Source organism: Ascidiella aspersa, chromosome 7 (assembly GCF_963924565.1).
Source record: "Ascidiella aspersa chromosome 7, kaAscAspe10.2, whole genome shotgun sequence".
Taxonomy (NCBI): Eukaryota; Metazoa; Chordata; class Ascidiacea; order Phlebobranchia; family Ascidiidae; genus Ascidiella; species Ascidiella aspersa.
In genome coordinates, this window is record NC_139453.1 from 24,908,103 (window position 1) to 24,927,307 (window position 19,205).

The 19,205-nt window shown below is 36.3% G+C and overlaps 1 protein-coding gene across 1 annotated transcript in view; it reads left to right on the forward strand.

The window, feature by feature from the left end:
- LOC146138620 (1-phosphatidylinositol 3-phosphate 5-kinase-like) overlaps nt 1–19,205 on the forward strand; it is a 48,087-nt gene continuing 28,882 nt past the window's right edge. The window contains exons 1-15 of the mRNA XM_083394619.1: nt 1–136; nt 1,357–1,467; nt 1,998–2,116; nt 2,456–2,563; nt 6,111–6,333; nt 9,287–9,408; nt 10,042–10,091; nt 11,316–11,439; nt 12,051–12,202; nt 12,880–13,027; nt 14,568–14,811; nt 16,453–16,609; nt 17,214–17,317; nt 17,781–17,901; nt 18,382–18,559. Coding sequence (XP_083250745.1) covers nt 16–136; nt 1,357–1,467; nt 1,998–2,116; nt 2,456–2,563; nt 6,111–6,333; nt 9,287–9,408; nt 10,042–10,091; nt 11,316–11,439; nt 12,051–12,202; nt 12,880–13,027; nt 14,568–14,811; nt 16,453–16,609; nt 17,214–17,317; nt 17,781–17,901; nt 18,382–18,559 — 2,082 coding nt within the window. The 5' untranslated portion in view covers nt 1–15. The remainder of the gene's footprint in view (nt 137–1,356; nt 1,468–1,997; nt 2,117–2,455; nt 2,564–6,110; nt 6,334–9,286; nt 9,409–10,041; nt 10,092–11,315; nt 11,440–12,050; nt 12,203–12,879; nt 13,028–14,567; nt 14,812–16,452; nt 16,610–17,213; nt 17,318–17,780; nt 17,902–18,381; nt 18,560–19,205) is intronic.

Genomic DNA, 19,205 nt, shown 5'->3' on the forward strand with positions numbered 1-19,205 from the left:
TTAGCTTGTTTAGCAATGTCTAAGGTTGCAAACAGTTTGTCAACAGAATCTTTAACGTTCTTTGAGCCTTTGAAAGATGACAATCCACTCAGCCGCTCCAATGTTTTTCAGTCGGTGCTCGGTTTGTTTAGAAAAGGTAAGGTGTTGAATGTCTTCATAGCACTAGCAAGTAATATTCACTATTATTACCCCACTGCAATGCCCAGTATTGCATAATATTGTATGTGGCCAGGGCCTACTGATATGTGACCAATACCCAAAGACAGCAGTCTTGGCATTTCACATTTCATTCTACATTATGCTATTCTACTTGAAGCCATTCTACTGTACTTGGCTGTATTCCACTGCCTTAAATCACCACATTACATTATCATATGTTCTGAGAACACACTGTCAGTATACTCAAAGAGCCATATCAACTGAGTGAGGTGACTTTGCCTAAATCAGTGCTTCTTAAACTTTTTTTAACGCCGACCAATTAAAAATGTTTTTGCTTCTTGTGGACCAGTTTCAGCATGGAATTTTTAGAGAAGATGCATAAAGTGTTATTCTACTTATTCACAAAATAAGTAAACCTAGGAAACCTTCTGTTTTTGGTTCAACAAATGTTTAACTTTTAAAAATGAATTTCGAAAAACATTCAAGTTTTAATTCAAACTGTTTTCTTTAACAAAACTATTTTCATTTAGGGCTTTATGTACCCCTAAAATTAGGCAACCCACAAGGGGTCCGTGGACCCCAAGTTAAGAACCTCTGCACTGTAGAGTGTAAGAAGTTGTAAGGACAGGTATTTTAGCAGCCTGGTACTTTTGAGTCAGATATATATAAAATGTGCATGACCTAGGCAACGGCCGGTCCTCCTTGAGGGCCATTGCCTAACGTATCTTAACAACATTATTCGCTCTACTAGTCCCTATACCTCCACCTATCCTAAACAAGTCCTATTGTCTTTGATGTGAACAAAACTCTTTAAACAAAATGTTTAAAAGGTTAGCATCCAATACAAATGAATAAACTAAATTTGGTAGAAATTTAGAAAAACTGATGGTGTTTATATTGTTGCAACAACCAAGTCCCTTTTTTGGTATAACTTTGCAAATGTATTTCAACTTGAATCACATATAATTGATGGATGAACAGGAATTGTCTTTCTAAAATGGTATTAATGCCTTCTATCATTATATACAAACGGCAAAAGGTTATCCATAATAGTAATTAAGAATATATATATCTTAATAATTGTCCATCTATTAATGATGTGTTGTTTTATAATAGATTTATGATTGCCACAAGTTTTTGCTTATGTTTTTTATTACATAGTTATGATTAAAATTGTCTTTCTATATTTTACTTTAGATTCTTCAACCTCACCATTTTCAGGTAGTCCCAAAAATGTGAAAAAGTCAAATTCTTATCCTCTAAAAAAAGAAACCAAAAGTCGTGATGAACTTAACATTAATGTTGTTGGTAAGGTTTTCATTCTTTGTGCTTTGGTAGCAACAAGTGCATACAAAAGTGCTACTTTAATGAAGTATATGTTTGATTATATTAATTAAATATTTGGTATATATATTAAGACTGTGCATGATGATAAAAAACTTATGTGCTGTAAAAAATTCTGGGAAATTACAAGACAGTGTTATATTTTTGGCTTAAGTGTGCAACTATTATCCACTTTTCTGTGTATGCAATTACACTTTGCTCTACACATCAGACTTCTGCCATAGATTTGCAGCGATCTAGCAGGATATCCTGCATTAGCGCAATGTCCCTGCTAAGTCAGATAACCTAGTTAAGTCAACCCCTAATCATTACAACATATGTCATTGAGAAACTTAAGTGACTTTTTACCAGTTAATATATCAATGGTAAAGTTACAACTTAAATATATATTCAAATAAAGGAATGCTAGCCAGTTGAATAACTTTATGATAAATTCACATGTATAGGAAGTTTAACTATTTAAAAACATGTTTTAAAGACATTTTGCTTTTTAGACAACACAGAAGCACACTCATCCACACAAGTCAACGGCAACCAACCATTTCGCGCCCCTAGCTTGAACTTAAACTTGGGTGTTCGGCCTGACACGCTCGGCATTACTCCACTATACAAGGTGTGGTAACAAAACATACCTGGCATTCACTTTGTCCGGCTTTTTTGTCTGTAAAATTTTATTGTGGATAATCAAGTTAGTTTTCAGTACATCATGAAAAGTTTATAAGCTTGCATGAGACAAAATGTGTCTGTAAAAAAAATATATTTTATATATATTATATCATGTAAGTCATTGGGTTTGGAGAAGATCTCATGTTTTAAAAACTTGTCCCTGTTTAAAAAGGTTTTCTGATAAACTTGTGTAAAGGTATACTTATAGGTATGGTTATATATATATATATATATAGACATAGAAACAGTGACACTAGGTTAACCTTTTTTATGTTTTTATTGCAAGACGCGAGAATTGCTACATGGAAGTGAAGTGGAATTACGACTGAAAAACTTCTCCACAATGTTTAGAGATCTGCCAAAAATGATCAGCGGAAACAACGATCACATCAAGGTTTTCTTATATATATAAAACATATTTGTGTCCCAACAAAAAGTAAACAATAAGATAATACAAAAATAGTACCAAAGCAATGCAGATTTAGATATTATCGCAGCTGTTTTATTATTTTAACTTGTCAATGGAACATGTGCTAAGATTCTATTTTACAGGAACTTGCAATTAGTGACGACTTGCTGTCATTTTTTTATCACATTCTTATTTTAAACATTTACATTTTGATAACATCACTAAATGTTGATGAACGGAAAACTCGTTTGACTAATGGAACATCAGTGTTGTAAACAAGTCATTTTGAAATGACTTAAGTCCCAGTCAAGTCATTCGTAAAATAACTTAAGTCCAAGTCAAGTCTTTTTGCATAAATAACAAGTCAAGTCCCAGTCCAAGTCATCGGTTGCCCAAGTCAAGTCCCAGTCAAATCAAAGTTAGAGCAAGTCATTTTCAAGTCCAGCCCTTGTCAAAAAAAAATAAAACTTTAAATTATGAAAACCGACAAACTCTTCAGAGTATGAGCAACTCAAGCAAAAAAATAACACAAAAGCAACATATTACAAGCAAATTGTTTTATGTGCAAAGATTGGGATAAATAACACAATTTTATAAATAATTGCCTAATTAAAATAATTTATTTTAACCCAAGTGATTAGACCAAATGACTTAAGTCAAGTCGAGTCATTTGCCCAAAAGACTTAAGTCAAGTCAAGTCATTTTGCCCAAAAGACTTGAGTCAAGTCAAGTCATTCATTACAACACTGTGAAACATGCTGCCATTGCATGAAACAAAGGAAATAAAACCTACAAATAAAAACAGTGACGATCAAAAAAAGAAAGAGAAGTGTTGTTCAACAACTCATTTTTAGATCAGTTTAATTGGTGGAAATTGTTTTGTAGTTTATGGTAAATTTGTTGTGGAGTAAAAGTTACAAAACCTGTTTCTTCTTTTTAGCCAATCATGGTTCTTTTTTGCTGACAGTGTTAATTATTATTTAATTTTAAAAATGCTACGAATTTATATTTTTAGTTTTGACCTCTTGAAAACACCATACAACATCCAACAAATTCCTAAAAGCATTACACAAAAACAAAATTAGTACAATGGTGCCTATATTAAATAACCGAATGTAATTGATTTCACAATTTGTATGATAAAAACAGTTTTAAAATATCCATGTATAAAATAAGATATATATATGCATGTATAAAGTTAAATGTAAAATCAACACTAATTATACAATTACAATATTTGGCCATTTAGTGTATATATACAGTTGTTGCAGATGTTTAGCCGGTATTGTAGCTATATCTCGAAGAAAAAACCCTGTTGAGCAAGGTTTTAAATGTGTTCTCCATATGGCTGTCTCATGTTGCGACTCGTTTTTCAGCCTGTAAGTTTTGTCACCTCACAATTGCGACAACCAGCTCATTAAAACGGAAAGCAGCGACCAAAACGGAAATTAGTCGACTGGTCCTGTCACGTGGTCCGTTGCACCACGTTGCAATCTGTGAGCCGTTTTTCTAAATAAAAATGATGATCGAAATGCTGCGGTCACCGAAACCTTTCGGCCAGGAACTGAAAAAGCGTCAGCGACCGACGTACCCTCTAGAATAGATATTAATAGCGTTGTATTTAAAAATAAAGTGAAGCATTTCCTTAAACTATATCCCGATGATTATTTCAATTTCTGAAATGAACTTTTTCATCAAATTCATCAAAAGCATAATAACCCAAAACCATTACCACGCTTATGATCGAGTAATCCATCGTCTTAAAAAATATATGAAAGTCAATTAAAATTTGTAATAGTGGTTTCTGAAAACGACCCCTCTATAAATAAAATCTTGCAATGCTAGAAATGCCGCCAATTTACGGAAACAGCTTGCTATTGACAAATCGGAGGAAGGTTTTTAATCGGTTTCCCTTCAATTTCTAACTCTACAGAGCACAAACGTTCTGCGAGCTTGTCGCGTTAGTCACCTTTTACATTTAAATCAATACTCCCGCCCTATCTATAGATTTCAGCTCTACCGTCCCCGTTTTTCAATCACAAAAACGACAACAAACCATGAAAAAAGCAGCCCTGTAAATAATAACAGTGGCTGCCTGTTTGTACCACGTTATTATTTGCAACCTGTTTTTTTTTTTTGGAATAAAACTAAATGTAATAATTGATATAGTCAAAAAAATTGTCTTCGGAATGAAAAAAAACGAAATTTTTTTTTTAGCGACGAAAAACAGAAATCAATGACCCCTATGACTGAGTAAAACATGGTATTCATAAAGATGACAGACAATTAAACTTTGCAATAGCCAGAAGTTGCAGGAAATTTTAATTAATATATCCCCTAATTATAAAAAAGCATAAGCCTTTGAAATAACCGACCTTCTTAAATGGTAAAAAGTTTAAAGAAATGCATTTCCATTCAATATCAACAAAGTAAAGCATAAACTCCCCGAGAGCGTTTGTGCTACAGGCTTTAGCCGCTTTTTACATCCCAGTCAATAATCCCCGTAACAGATTTATTTCAACTTTACGTGTTTCGCACGTCGCACCCTTACAATAAACAACAAATCAATAACAGCCAATTTTCAATGAAAACGTGGTGCTTTCACCCACGTATCTAATTTTGTTTTTAAATATGAAAAAGGGTAAGTAACGTTTTAATTTGGGTAAGTAACGTTTTAATTTAGGTCTTTTTTTGTAAAATTTGTCAAAAACCTGATGTTCCTAGAATTGTTGGACGCTTATCGTAATAAATTTTGAAAACTCAATTATAATCTCTATGGTCTTAACAAAAAACGTGTCGCAAGTTGATTTAAACTTATCCGACATCGCACCACCTATAACAGACGACCTTAATCCTTACTAAATGCACAAGTGGGTCATATATTTACCTACCTGCTAATTTTATGCGAAACCACGCTGCTGCGTCGTTTTTGGAGTGTTGTTGTCTGCGTTGGTAATACAAGGTGGTTTGACGATTTCCAAATTTCGATTCCCACGAATACTAAGAGTGTAGTGCAACCAATAATTGTTTTTTTGCATTTATGCTTTCCTGAAAATGATTGATAACATTTCGGTATTTCTAGAGGGACAAGTGGGTCATAACAATTTTGTGGTGGGTCAGTGGTTCGCCATCCCTGACCTATACCTTTAAACTCAATTACCAAACAAAAAAGCGCCCCATAAAAATCCACTCTTTCGCTCCTAGCGGATGACTGTGGTAATTAATATTGAAAGTAATGAGTACAATGTTAAATTTTGCTTTATGTTAGTTTCGATTGAAATTCAAAATAACTAAAGACACCGTTTTGCGGAGGGAAAATATTTATTCCAAACGTCAAAAACCTGATTCTCCAAAATTGTTGTACGCTTGTCGTAACAAATGTAAAACGAATATTGATCCCTTATGATCTCTATGGTCTTAACAAACCGTTCGCGCTTTGCGTTTTAAACTTATGCTACATCGCACCACCTATAACACCAAACTAAGCAGACAAACAAACAAAAACAGCCCAAACAAGCCACTTTCTACGCAGGAAACAGCTCCCAGCGTCGCCTCATCATCGGCATCTTCGTCTGGTGAGCGCAACATGCGCCAATACTGGATGGCCGACGAGCACTGCCACGAGTGCTACGACTGCGGCGACCAGTTCACCACGTTCCGGCGCCGGCATCACTGTCGCTCGTGCGGCCACATCTTCTGCAAACGCTGCTGCTACCGCCTCGTACCTGGTCACGTGATTGGCTTTGCCAATCAGGGTGAGTTGACGTTCGTGTTTTTACTGGTGCTTAGCGTTTTTTTGCGAGAGCTGAAACCTAGCCTTGCCAATCGCAGTTAATGGTCCTTTTTTTTCCTGGTGCTGGTCGTTTTTGCCTGAGGTGTACGCAACTCAAAATAATACGATGTCTTCTACTAAAAAGCTATTATTTCGAGGGTCACATACTTATGCTGATTTAACCTACCTGCTTTGCCAATCGCAGTAAATAAAATGATCTTGTTTTTTACTGGTGTTGGTCGTTTTTGCCAGAGCTACCGAAGCTTTGCCAATCGCAGTCAATGGTCCTTTTTTTTACTGGTGCTGGTCGTTTTTGCCAGAGCTACCTAAGCCTTGCCAATCGTCGTAAATGGTATTGTTTTTTTGGTAGTGATGGTCGTTTTTGCGAGAGCTGTACGCATCTCAATATGGTACGAAGGCACAACATAGAAAGCTATTATTTCGAGTATCACATTCTAATGTTGATTAAACCTACGGAGCCCTGCCAATCGCATTTTTGGCCGCTGCTGGTCGATGTTGATTTTACCTACCTAGTTTTGCCAATCACGGTAAATGGTCTTGTTTTTTACTTGGTTTTTGTCTGAGGTGTACGCGACTCAAATGTTACGAAGCCGCAACTAGAAAGCTATTATTTCGAGGGTCACATACTAATGTTAATTTAACCTTCCTATGGCAGTAAATGGTCTTGTTTTCAACTGGTGCTGGTCGTTTTTGACCTGATTTGTTCCACTGGTAACATGGACTTGGACTTGACTTGGTAATTTTTAAGAAGACTTAACTTGGACTTGCAACACTGTGGATAACCACATACGACAGTATATTTTACTATTAAACTGAGCCAGCAAAACATCGCCGCTTGTCTCTATAGCAACCTACAGAACGAACCTACGCAAAATCTATGCAACTCAAAATGGTACGAGGCCGCAACTAGAAAGCTATTATTTCGAGGGCTACATACTGATTTTGATTTTACTTGATACCTAGCATTGCCAATCGCAGTAAATGGTATTGTTTTTTACTGGTGCTGGTTGTTTTTGCCAGAGCTGTACGCAAGAAAGCAATTATTTCAACGGTCACATACTGATGTTGATTTAACCTACCTAGCCCTGCCAATCGCATTTTGTCCGCTGCTAGTCGTTTTTGTGAAAGCTGCTCAATATGCCTTTACAATTCAAAATGGTCTTGATTTGACCTATGCAAATATTATTTATGCACTTCGCCACATTCGCGGTGTGTGTCGTGTTGGGCACATTTCTTGTGCAAGTTATTATTACGCGTTTACTTTATTACGCGTTTGCAAAGCAAACAGTGATGCATTACGAGACAAAAGACTTGAATTCATTTATACTTTCTCTTTTTTGCCATTGTAAATACGGAAATATATTACCTTGACATAAAAACGAAACAAAACAAAAAACACAAAAAATCCGAATGTAATTGATCTACTTAAGTAGGCAAATCGCCTAAAGAGGTTAGGGTTTTGCACTGTTTTCAATTCACAAGTTAAGTCAAATCCAGGGCTAACCGAAATAAGAATTGTTCAATTTTTGAGATTTGCGATATTTGTTATGCGTTCGGGTTAGGGTATAACAGTCGTTTTTCTGCATTTGTAAAATGTATATTCTGCCGCTCTAATAGTATATTTGTCAAGTAGATTAATGTAATGTAAAAACAGACTAAACTTGATTTTGAATATTTTTGGATATAATGTACTCCAATTGGGAACTGAATTATAAGGCTTTATTGAACGGCCTACTAATATTGTTAAACATATATTTTAAGGAATCCAAAGCTTCTAAGCATTACAAACAATACCCGGTTTTAAACCACAGCAAACTAATCTAGCAAAGCTAGCAATTCAGGTCAGACACATTAACCAGATCTTAAAAGATATGTATATATATTTCGCCAACTAAGGCATCGTCAGTATATCTGAATAAAAACAAACACAACAGTATGAGAAAGAGTCAGAAACATTAAAGATTAAATAAAACAAAGTAAAATTTGTTGCGTTTGTTTTTATTCGGATATACTGACGATGCCTTAGTTGGCGAAATATATATATATATCTTTTAAGATCTGGTTAATGTGTCTGACCTGAATTGCTAGCTTTGCTAGATTAGTTTGCTGTTGCTGATCAGGAATTAAGGTCGACATTTATCTTGCAAGGGTCAAGGTGACCCCTGGCTTCATAGTTAAAAAGTTTAAAATTCCACCGACTTAATGAAAAAGTATCGTGTGCAAGTACGCGAAGTTGTTTGAAGGTCTCTGGCGGTGTTTGTATAGGTCTACGTGACTGGATTTAAATACGCAGTAGGTCGGATGCAAACCAGGTCAATCGCTTAATGAAAGGAAATAGTTGTATGAACTTCCAGGCTCGTCAATACAGATTAACTGATTAATTATTTTTAATCTCCTGTGTTGTAACCTTGCGTTATAGTACAATAGTATTGACGATGGCTAACACCCTTAAGCATTTTAAATCAAAAATGTCAATTCCAAAAGAACTGCGAATGATATTATGCATTTTAAACAATAATGTGCGCGCTTTTCAAAAATAGATTAATGTTCACTCAATTTTTTGAAATCTGCTTGCTGTTTTTACACTTGTTTAAGCACACTGCTTTTCTGATAAAGTTGCCTATTTTAAAATTCCTAAACGTACTTTTTCGATCAAATTGATTCTTAAGGCCATCCATAAACATATCTAGATAAAGATGAATTGCTCTTCCTGGTACAAGCACGTTATAGACGACGGACCTGCACAACTAAAAATGTTACAGGTGTTACCACTTGCAACAGGATTTTTTTACGGGCCGCTGCTAACGTTGATGTAACCATTGTAAAGCGTAGAATTCGATGAAAAAGCTTTTTTGTAAAACCGTAAAACTATGTTACGTCCTTGGCTATATTCCTCAAAACGCTGTTTCTTGCAGGAATGCAACGTACGTGTACCTACTGCTACAACAACCTTCTGTCCAAGCATGATATAACTCTGACCAACTCGAAGGCGATTGGACCACAGCTCCTACTAACTGACCTCGACGGACCAACAGACGTAAGACCTTCATACCCCCCTGCTTAAATCTTTTTATATTAAACTTTTGTGTTACGCAGCCTACACTTTCATTTACATTTTTGACTTACCACATTCTATAAACTTTTTTCCAAGTTATGCAATAACTTAATAGGCCCCCAAAACGGTCTTGCCTTAAAATTTTAAAATAACTGCCAAAATAAATGTTGAAATCAGAGGAACGCTTGAACGATTTGTCTATAAAGTGAACAAAAAATTTGTATCAACATACGGCCGCCAACACTCGTATTGCCCTAAATACGTGCACGGCCGCAAAAGTTATAATCAACGGTTGTTCACCGCATTGCAACAATAAAAAGTATACGGACTTGTAGCCGTAACCAAAAAGCAGCATAAGAATACATAACACTGCAAGATGTGTCGAGGTTGGCATGGATTTTAATTCAAATCAACCTATATCAACTAATCTGACGTTTTTGTGCTGAGGGGACTATTTTGCATTTATGTAGTTAAAGTTGGTAAAAAACGTAATTTTCAACCGCTCAAGTAAAGAGAACTTTTGGGCTGACACTTGTCTGCTGACCGAAGATTAAAAAACACTTGTAGCAGGTGGAAATTCAGTATCATTGTAATCATGAGATTTTTTTGTTTTAGACTTTCCAGGATTCGACGCAGGCCAACGGGTTTGATCCCAACAACACAAGGTAAAACTTAAAATCTGCACGTTATCTATGAATATGCTAGACTAGAGTTTTAGAATTTCTAAAGAATCAATGCGGGTGTGATACAAAAACAATGTATTGAAAGTCTTTTCTACGTTTAAGAATTGAATTACACTTTCAGGACTTTACAAGGAAAAAAAGAAGTTTCACGAAACGTTAATTTAATGCAAATATTCTCACGGGTCGACGCGTATACGGGTAGTTGAACCATTTAGGCGTCGCAGCCTTAGATTCACCGTATATAAATCGCCTTTTACCCGTGGCGTATAATGTGATCCGCTGTATAGTGTCGTCTATCAAATCCTGGCCTTTTGCCACCGAAGTCGCCTCATTCTCGTCACGTGCGGGTTTAAGGCTAAAAATAGGACATAAGGCTAATCGTCTGACGAACGCGGATATTCGCCTGATTTATGTATATTTTTCGCGTCTTTTCCTTTTGCTTAGATCACATTACCAAAAAGCGTTATTGTTTAAAGACGAAATTACGCCTTAATACCAGCATAACGTCCTTTAGAATAAATAAAAATTGCCGTATACAGTATTTCCTCTCCGCTTCTAAAAACGCTTTGATGTCGGTTTATATTGACAGTCGTAGGTCTCAGGAGATTTACTGAAATTATAACAGGCATCATTAACGAAAACGTTATTTGAGCTGATGGGTTAAACTAAAGAATAGACCTGTACCATTGACCCCCCAAAACCAATTGTACCCGTCTCTTTTTATTCGAAGGCAAAATAATTGGTATTGTTGTTATATAATAGCACTGTAGTTACTTATCTGACCTGTCTATTGAATGAATTGCAAAGATATATAAAGATTATATAGTTATTTTGTTCAGTACTTCTTAAATTGGCCGTGCATTGGCAAATGACGCTATGTGATTTACTTTTTGTTATTATACTGCATTGTTTCTCAAACTGTGTGTCGCAAAACAAACAAGTATTTTTGAGAGACTATTAGGTTCGCCTCTGATAAACAATACGACACTTGCTTTTTACATTACCACTGAGTAATAGTAATTTTCAAAGTTATTGTATTATACTTTACAGGTAAAATCGTGTATATTAATAACATCAACATAATATTGCAATTTAATGTAGTGATAACTTTAAAATCCAATACAAGTACAATGACTATTAAGAACCACTGTCCTACAGCCCAAAGGTAACTTAACACCAACATTGTTCAATCCTTTTCCGTTTCAGTCTCAAAGTTCAGAGGGCTTCGCGTTCCCGCTCGCTCGTCTCAACCCACGGCTCACCCACCGACGAAACGCCCCATCACCCCCTGGGGCTTGTGTCACCTCTACCCTTTGAGGGCCCGTCATGGGTAAGCGCTCTTGCTGTTTTTGATTTATGCCCGCATTGCTTAGCGCAGGGTTTCCGGACTTTATTAACTCGACCCCCAAAATAGTTTGGGATCAGGACCGGCAGGATTCTTGCAATTTGAAATATGAAGTCATAGATTGACGTCATAGGACAAAATAATTTAAGAAATCTGTGTGTTAGTATTATAAATTCCATTTGTTGAAGTTGAATTACTTTAGGTTTGGCGAGTTTTCTAGCCAAGATATAAGAACAAGCAATTTCTTCTACGGGCTAAGTAGCAGAAAAAAACGCTAATTATATTCGAGAAGTGATGTATTTATATTGTTTTAAAACATTTAACCGCAAAAACTAAACGTGCGCAAAATTGTATCTATTGTGTCGTAATCGTTTGCAAAACTAGGATAAAACATCATAGGAAATAACAGACAAGTTAACAAAAATAATTATTTGCTGAAACGCTTAGCGATGATAGGAGTGGTCGCATAATCCCACAGTCCTGAGTTCGATTTCTGCTGATCAGTAAAATTTTCCCAAATACTTCTACATTGTTTGTTTACTAGTTTATTATGGTGAACACATGTTTTTTGTTTTAAATTATCTTTCTGCTTTCAGACCGCTTACACCATGTTTGACGTCACGCCTGGGGGAATTCCCGACGACAGCGACTTCGGGCCCGAGTCGGGCGCGTCGGTTCCGCTCCGCCAGCTTTGGGCCAGGATGGACGATGACGAGGGCGGCCTCGAATTTCGCGATCACCGCTTCAGGTAGTCGGCGCTTTGGCCGCCATTTTGTGTCTCGCTGTTTGTTTCCGTTTTTCGCGAACCGGTTTTGTTCGCTAGGCTTGAAATGTTCGGCGTTACCTACACATATACAAGTTTTTTTATATGGAGATCGCTTTAGTGATATAAACGTAAAGGTCGTGAGAATCTTCCATACTATAAGCAAGCATTAGGTCTCCAGGTGGCTAAATTGTGGTATTAAAGTTTATTTTTTAAAACAGATAGTTTAAACAAAGTATAAATCTACTTTTGCAACGTAAGTAACTGGCTTATATTAAATTGATAAATCTTATTCGTAAAATTTGGACTCTTTTGTAAAGAATGGTTTGCATACCTGAGTTATCTAATCCAAGTAGGAATAGAACAAAAATATTAAGCGTAAATTTTTATGTATTTTGTTCATCTTGTTTTGTAAGTCACTTAAAAATACCTTCTACGACTTATAGCTTTACGGCTAATAAAGACCCGTTCATTTCATAGCACAGTCTAGAAACAGCATTTTATCTTACACCTTGTTGAAAAAGAAGTTGGAAGTTGAACATGGATAAAGAGTTATTCGAAACGTTCAAAATGATACCTACTTCTGTATGGGCTTTGATATTGTTACTACGACATCCAACCAATATGCTCCGAAAACCTCACACCTTGTTTCGTCCAACTAGGTTACGCAAGTTCACCAACAGCGTCACCGGCACCGAGCTCGTTGATTGGCTGATGAAGAGTGACGTCACCGGCACGCGCGCTGAGGCGTGCGCGATCGGCCAGGCCCTTCTGGACGCCGACTGGGTCAAGTGTGTGGTCGACGATCGGGTGAGTGACGTAATCGCTTTGGTAAAAGGTTTTTAAAACATTTTTTTTGTTTTTTAGTGTTGTTGAAAACCATTGGTGTTGCTAAGGTGAACAAAACCAATTATAACTAGGGAAGTGGCTATTTGACCGGATCGCTTTTTTGCGATTGCACCAACACGTGATTATTCATTGGACTGGGTTAGGGTTTGTATTAGCGTTTTGGTTCGGCTGGTCATAGTCCTAGATTTAATTCTTTGATTTTGCGCAAGTTTAATGATTGTTTCGATAATTGGTTAGCCAGGTAAATAGTCTCAGGAGGTGTCTATAGGTTATCAGACATGCAGGATGTGTTTTTACGCTTGCACCCGTTAGTGATTGAATGTCGATTTGAACTACTTAGGTCAGGGTGAATAGATTTGAACTACTTTGGTCAGGGTGAATAGCCTCTTCCTACAACTAATGCGCAAATAGCGGCGTATGCACTACACAGTACACACCAAAAAATATTACGTTAAAAAACAAAAAGAAGACGTACAACAGGACTGCAAGTAACTTAAATATGGAAACTAACTCAAATATGGTTGATTCGTGTGCATCTTTATTTATCTTAAAACAAAAAACGTTTTAGGAAAGTTTGGTACACAAAATGTTAGCCAGCCCTGGTTTAAAGTTGCGCAAATCTCCTTTTAGTTAAGTTGTTGTAAAATTATTGCCTGAACTGTACGCTTCTCGTGTAATTCTAACTATTAAGTAGATAATTAATCTCAAAGGCAAAAAGGTCGAGTAAATGGAGTAAGCGACACTATCTTGGTAAAGACGTTTCGATACATAATGTGTCATCTTCAGTTAATGCCTTACTCTACCTTTTAGCCTTTAAGATTCATTATCAAGCTACATTACAGATTCGTGCATATTGCGATGGTCCTTATAAAAAAATGCCAGTAAAAGACTTAATATTACCTCGCGGCATAACTGACATGGTCTCTCAATACACCAGTTGCGGATCACTGCTTTGTACTAATTAAGCGTTAAACCAAAATAAGTAGTTTTATTCAACATTTTGTTTACTATACTTTTTTGTAAAATTTGTCTTATTCTCAGTCACATTAACTGAAGATGATAGAAGTTCGTATCGAAACGTCCTAATTAAAATGATGTCGATCTATTCGACCTTTTTGGCTTTGCAATTCATTGTCAAGCTACATTACAGATCCATGCATAGTAGGGTTTTCAAAAATATTTTTTTTGTGTTTTTTAGTGGGGACCCCCTGGAATTGTTAGGTTGCACCAAAAAAAAACACAAACCAAATCTGAGTAGGTTCGGTTCAGCATTAACCATGCTACGTAAATTTGAAAATTTAGATTTTGGTTGCATCTTAAAAAAAATTATCCGCCCCCTGATTTTTTTTTAAATTGTTTTTGCATTGCTTGCAATGGAATAGCTATAGATAAATCAGTTTTACAGTTGAAAACTGAGTATTCATGAAATTGCATAGTGTACCCACACCCACATACATAATAATTCGTCTTATTAACTCTTTAACCTCGCAAAAATCCGCAGGTCTTCCACGACGCCTACCGACTCTACCAGCGTGGTCAGCAGGCCGAGAGGACCGTCAGCGAGCGCGTCCAGTACGCGGCCCGGGCCGGTTCCAGTGACCTCGTTCAGGTCAAGACGGCCCGGGAGCGCCGAAGGTCCCTGGAGCAGGTTTTTCTCGCCGACAACGAGCCCAAGTGGGTGCGCGACATTTCGGTCGACGAGCAGGACGACTCGATTTCGGGAGACCGTGACTTCTGGAACAACGGTGAGTTAGTTGTTTAGTTGGTTGCTTGGTTAGCTGATTGGATGGTTTGATAGTTAGCTAATTGGTTGATTGATTGTTAAAGTAGTCGGTTTTCTAATTGTTTAGCTGGATGCTTGGTTTGATGCTTAGTTTACTAATTGGTTGGTTGGTTGGTTTGTAAATGAGTTTGTTTGCTTATTAATTTTTTGGTTACCTTGTCGGTTTCTTAGTTTACTAATTGGTTGGTTGGTTGGTTGGTGAAGTAGTTGGTTTGTTTGTTGGATTGAAGGGTGGTCAATTTGTTGATTGGTCGTATGGTTGGTTGATTGTTTTTTAGCAGGACGACTCGATGTCGGGAGACCGCGACTTCTGGAACAACGGTGAATTGGTTGTATAGTTGGTTGCTTGGTAAACTGATTGGTTGGTTTGATAGTTAGTTGGTTGGTTGATTGATTGTTAAAGTTGGTTTGCTCATTGATTAGCCAGTTACTTTGTTGGTTTCTTGGTTTATTACTTGGTTGGTTGGTGAAGTGGTTTGTTTGTTTGTTTGATAGATTGATAATTTGATTGAGTATGTTATTGTCTGGTCAGTTGGTTGTCTAGTACAGAAGATTGCATGTTAATTGGTTGGTCAATTTGAAGTAGTTGGTTTGCTTATTGTTTAGCTATTTACCTTGTTGGTTTCTTAGTTTAATAATTGGTTGGTTGGTTTGTTGGTTGGTAAAGTAATTTATTTGATAATTGTTTGGTCGGTAGGTCATTGTCTGGCCAGTTGGTTGTCTAGTAAAGTAGTTTGCTGGTTAAATGGTTAGTTAATTGATTAGTTATTTGGTTGACAATTGTTTGGTTGATTAGTTGGTAGTTGTTTGATCATTTGTTTGTTTGTTGGTTGGCTTAATTAACTGATTGGTTGGTGAAATATAGTTGATTTATTAGTTGGTATAGTGTATTTGGCGTGTTGGATGGTTTTAAGAGTTCCATGAGATAAAAAAATAAGTTTGATCGTTAGCTGGTTGGTTGTATAGTTGGTTGCTTGGTTAATTGATTGGTTGGTGAAATATAGTTGCTTTATTTGTTGGTGCAGTGTACTGGGCGTGTTGTCTGGTTTAAAGAGGTCCACGAGTTTAAAAAACATAAAAAATAGAAAAAAAAAAAAAATTGCTATACATTCGCATGGATAAGTCAAATTCGATTTACAAATTATGCCTAATTTGTTCTGTTTCTTTTAATAAAAAAAGCAACTGCCGTGCATTTAAAGAATAAAAATTCTAAAATATTTAAAAGAATGAAAAAAAAGAAATATTGGACAGTTTGTAGAAATTTTGAATATCTTAAAATTGTATTCCGACAGTAAATCTACATCATTTCAAAAAAGACAATTTGACAGCAAATAACATTTTCAAGCTTACAAATACGTGCACTGTGCAGTGTACCTTTGAATGTCTTGTTTTATATAAAAAATAATGCTTATTTACTTCAAAATGTCTAACTCTAAAAGTGGAAAACTTCCGATTCCAGTTCAATCCCCGTTCAAGCCACATTACAGATTCGTACAGTATACCTTTAAAAAATAAACAAGAATGCTCATATACATTATAATGCTTGCCTATAAAAGCTAGGATTAAGGATTTTTAACTGGATGTTTTCAACTCTTGATTTCAGTTCAATCCTCGTTCAAGCGTTGGCCTTCGCCGGGCGAGGGGGAAGTCCCGATGTCCGACGACGAATCGACTAGTTCTTCGTCCCAGTCCGCCCAGTCGGTGTCCAGTTTCGTGGAGATCGACAACGCACAAAACATCATCAGATACAAGCGGCCCAGGTTCGAACCCCGGCCAAGCCGGATTGTAGTGAGGGCATTTAGTTTAATGGTATTCTAATGAGATGTCGGATTTTAAGAGCTTCTGCGCTTTTGCGCATTATAAAACTATTTTATTTGCAAGTTTTTCGTCTTTCGTTGGACTTGATACCAAAAATATATTTAGGATCTACTTAACTGTACCACTTACGCGGTATATTATTATGCTGTCATCAATTATAAAGCACTGGGATAACTTAAAGCTTGGATGCTGGTAGCTGAATAAATAATGATTTCCAAAGCACTTTAAAATTGACTGTCATTCTTAAGTAGCTTCATTTTATTAACGTTGAGTTCTTCAAAATATAACAACAGTAAATTGGCAACAGTGTGCAATCTAAAATATATGAGAATGCCGCCACCGTATTAGCTGCCTTATAAAAACAATTTGTCATTACCTGGAATAATAAACAGAACATTTCGAACACAACCATAAAAACCACCTGGTGAAAGATATATTTTAAATACTTTTATATATGCGTCAGCGGGGCAGTGATCGTAATGCAGACATAGATTGTCAATAGCTTCGGGATCCATAAAGGTACACCGTATTCTTTCTTGTGTGCAGGGAACGTTTAGGCGTTGATGGAATCCAGCACACAAGCTCAGGCCTAATGTCGCCAACTTTTATAGATGACACGCTAACTGAAATCAGTGCCGACTACCTAAGAAGTGAGTGGCAATACCGCTTGTTTGTATTTCTTATTACAAGTAAAGCAACATTGATATTGTGGATTTTAATATAACCAAGTTTATCCTGATAAAGGATTGTATCTACCAACTTTAAAAAACCCAATGAGCCTAGCAAAATATATCACTAAATAAACATGTCACCTTTAGACTAATTTTTACATTATTATTGGGCCCATTTTACCATTTGCAGATCTAATTATCTAAGAAGTATATTGTTTGGAGCATAATGGTTGGAGGTTAAAGCAAGACGTATAGTAAGAATTTCAAAGCCCAGATACAGAAGTAGGTATAATTTTAAATTTTCGAATTACACCTACTCCTGTACGGGCTAAGAAGTTTATTTTTTTCTAATACTGTAGCTTTCCAAACCTTTCAATTTCTTGCTAGTCTTAGTGTATACCTACTTGTGTTTATTTTTTGTAAATAATCCCCCCTGTCCCAGGTTACCTCGCTTGGCATGGCACTTACTTGAACAGCCCCTGGGTGGGGAACGAGGTTGGATGGAGGGAAAGCACCCTTCACTCGTCGCACGTTCCTAACAAGGCAAAGCAGGTCTTTGTCAGGTAAGTTGCCAGTTAATTAGGAAATGAACTAATTATGCTGAACAATGGTGTACTGTATATGTTTAAATTTCATCAACTGGAAATCAATTGTTTCCCGTTTTACTAAAAGAAAACAATCTTTGCCTGAATATTACAAAAAATTGTACAAGTATTTGCAATACTTTAAACGAAGGAATATAATCTTACAGGCAAACTAAAAACATTTTGTGTACAACGATATGACTTTTTAATAATTTGGAAAATTTTCCGGGAGAAAATAGTTTTACAAATTTATTATGATATCGTCTATAAAAGTAAGGTTAATAACCATGACTTTTTAAGTAATATTTGCAAGTTTAGAACTTCTAACCGGATAAATTGTTTTTTACACAAAAAGTTATACAAAATATATTATAACTGTAGAATGCACCAGGACGGTAAAATCCATAAAATACTTGCCACCTTAACGTTCCTAACCTAACTGCTGCGCATTTTCGACAGGTTACAAAAGGTGTACTTCCGCCATTCGATGGTATTCCTCCGCCAGCTGCTTGACGGTGAAGACCTGGATATGACGTGGGCCGACATCGTCGTTCCACTGGCGCGCCGCGTCTGCGATCACGTGATCGTCGATGCTGACGTCAGCATGAACATCTGTCACTACGTTCACATCAAGAAGGTGACCGATAATTGTTATTATTTATGAATGCGCATAAATGACGTAACTATTATGCAAAAACAAATTAAATATGTTAAAATAAAACGTCTAAGGTAAATTTTATTGGGTTTTTAGGCCAAATTCGCTTAAAAGTGAAGAAGTTTAATTACCTTCATTGTTTAACCTTTCGTTTTGATGAATTTACCTTTGAAGTTAGAAAGTGCTGCGTTAAATGGTAAATTATGGATAAAATACCTATATTAATTTACGTTCCATCTAAAAGGTGACCGATAATTTTTTTTGTGGATGCGCATAAACGACGTCATTTACCATTACTATCCTCAAACAAAGTACATTAAACTAAAACATCTAAAAATAATTTTTTTCATGTTTTTAGGCCAAATTCGCTTAACTTTAATAACCTCTTGTTTTAACCTACTATTTTTAGTGAATTTACCTTTTGAATTGGAAATTGCTTCATGGCAAGACTACCTATATTCATTTAGTATCTGATTGGCATCGATAGCAACCTATAGTATCAGACGAGGACCATACTAACACTCGGCATCGGATTTTGGGTCCGAGCCGATATTATCGGACCTCCCTAGTTAGTAGCCAAACTTGTCGATCGGCCTGGTTCTGAAAAAGTTTATCTTTACCAAAATAT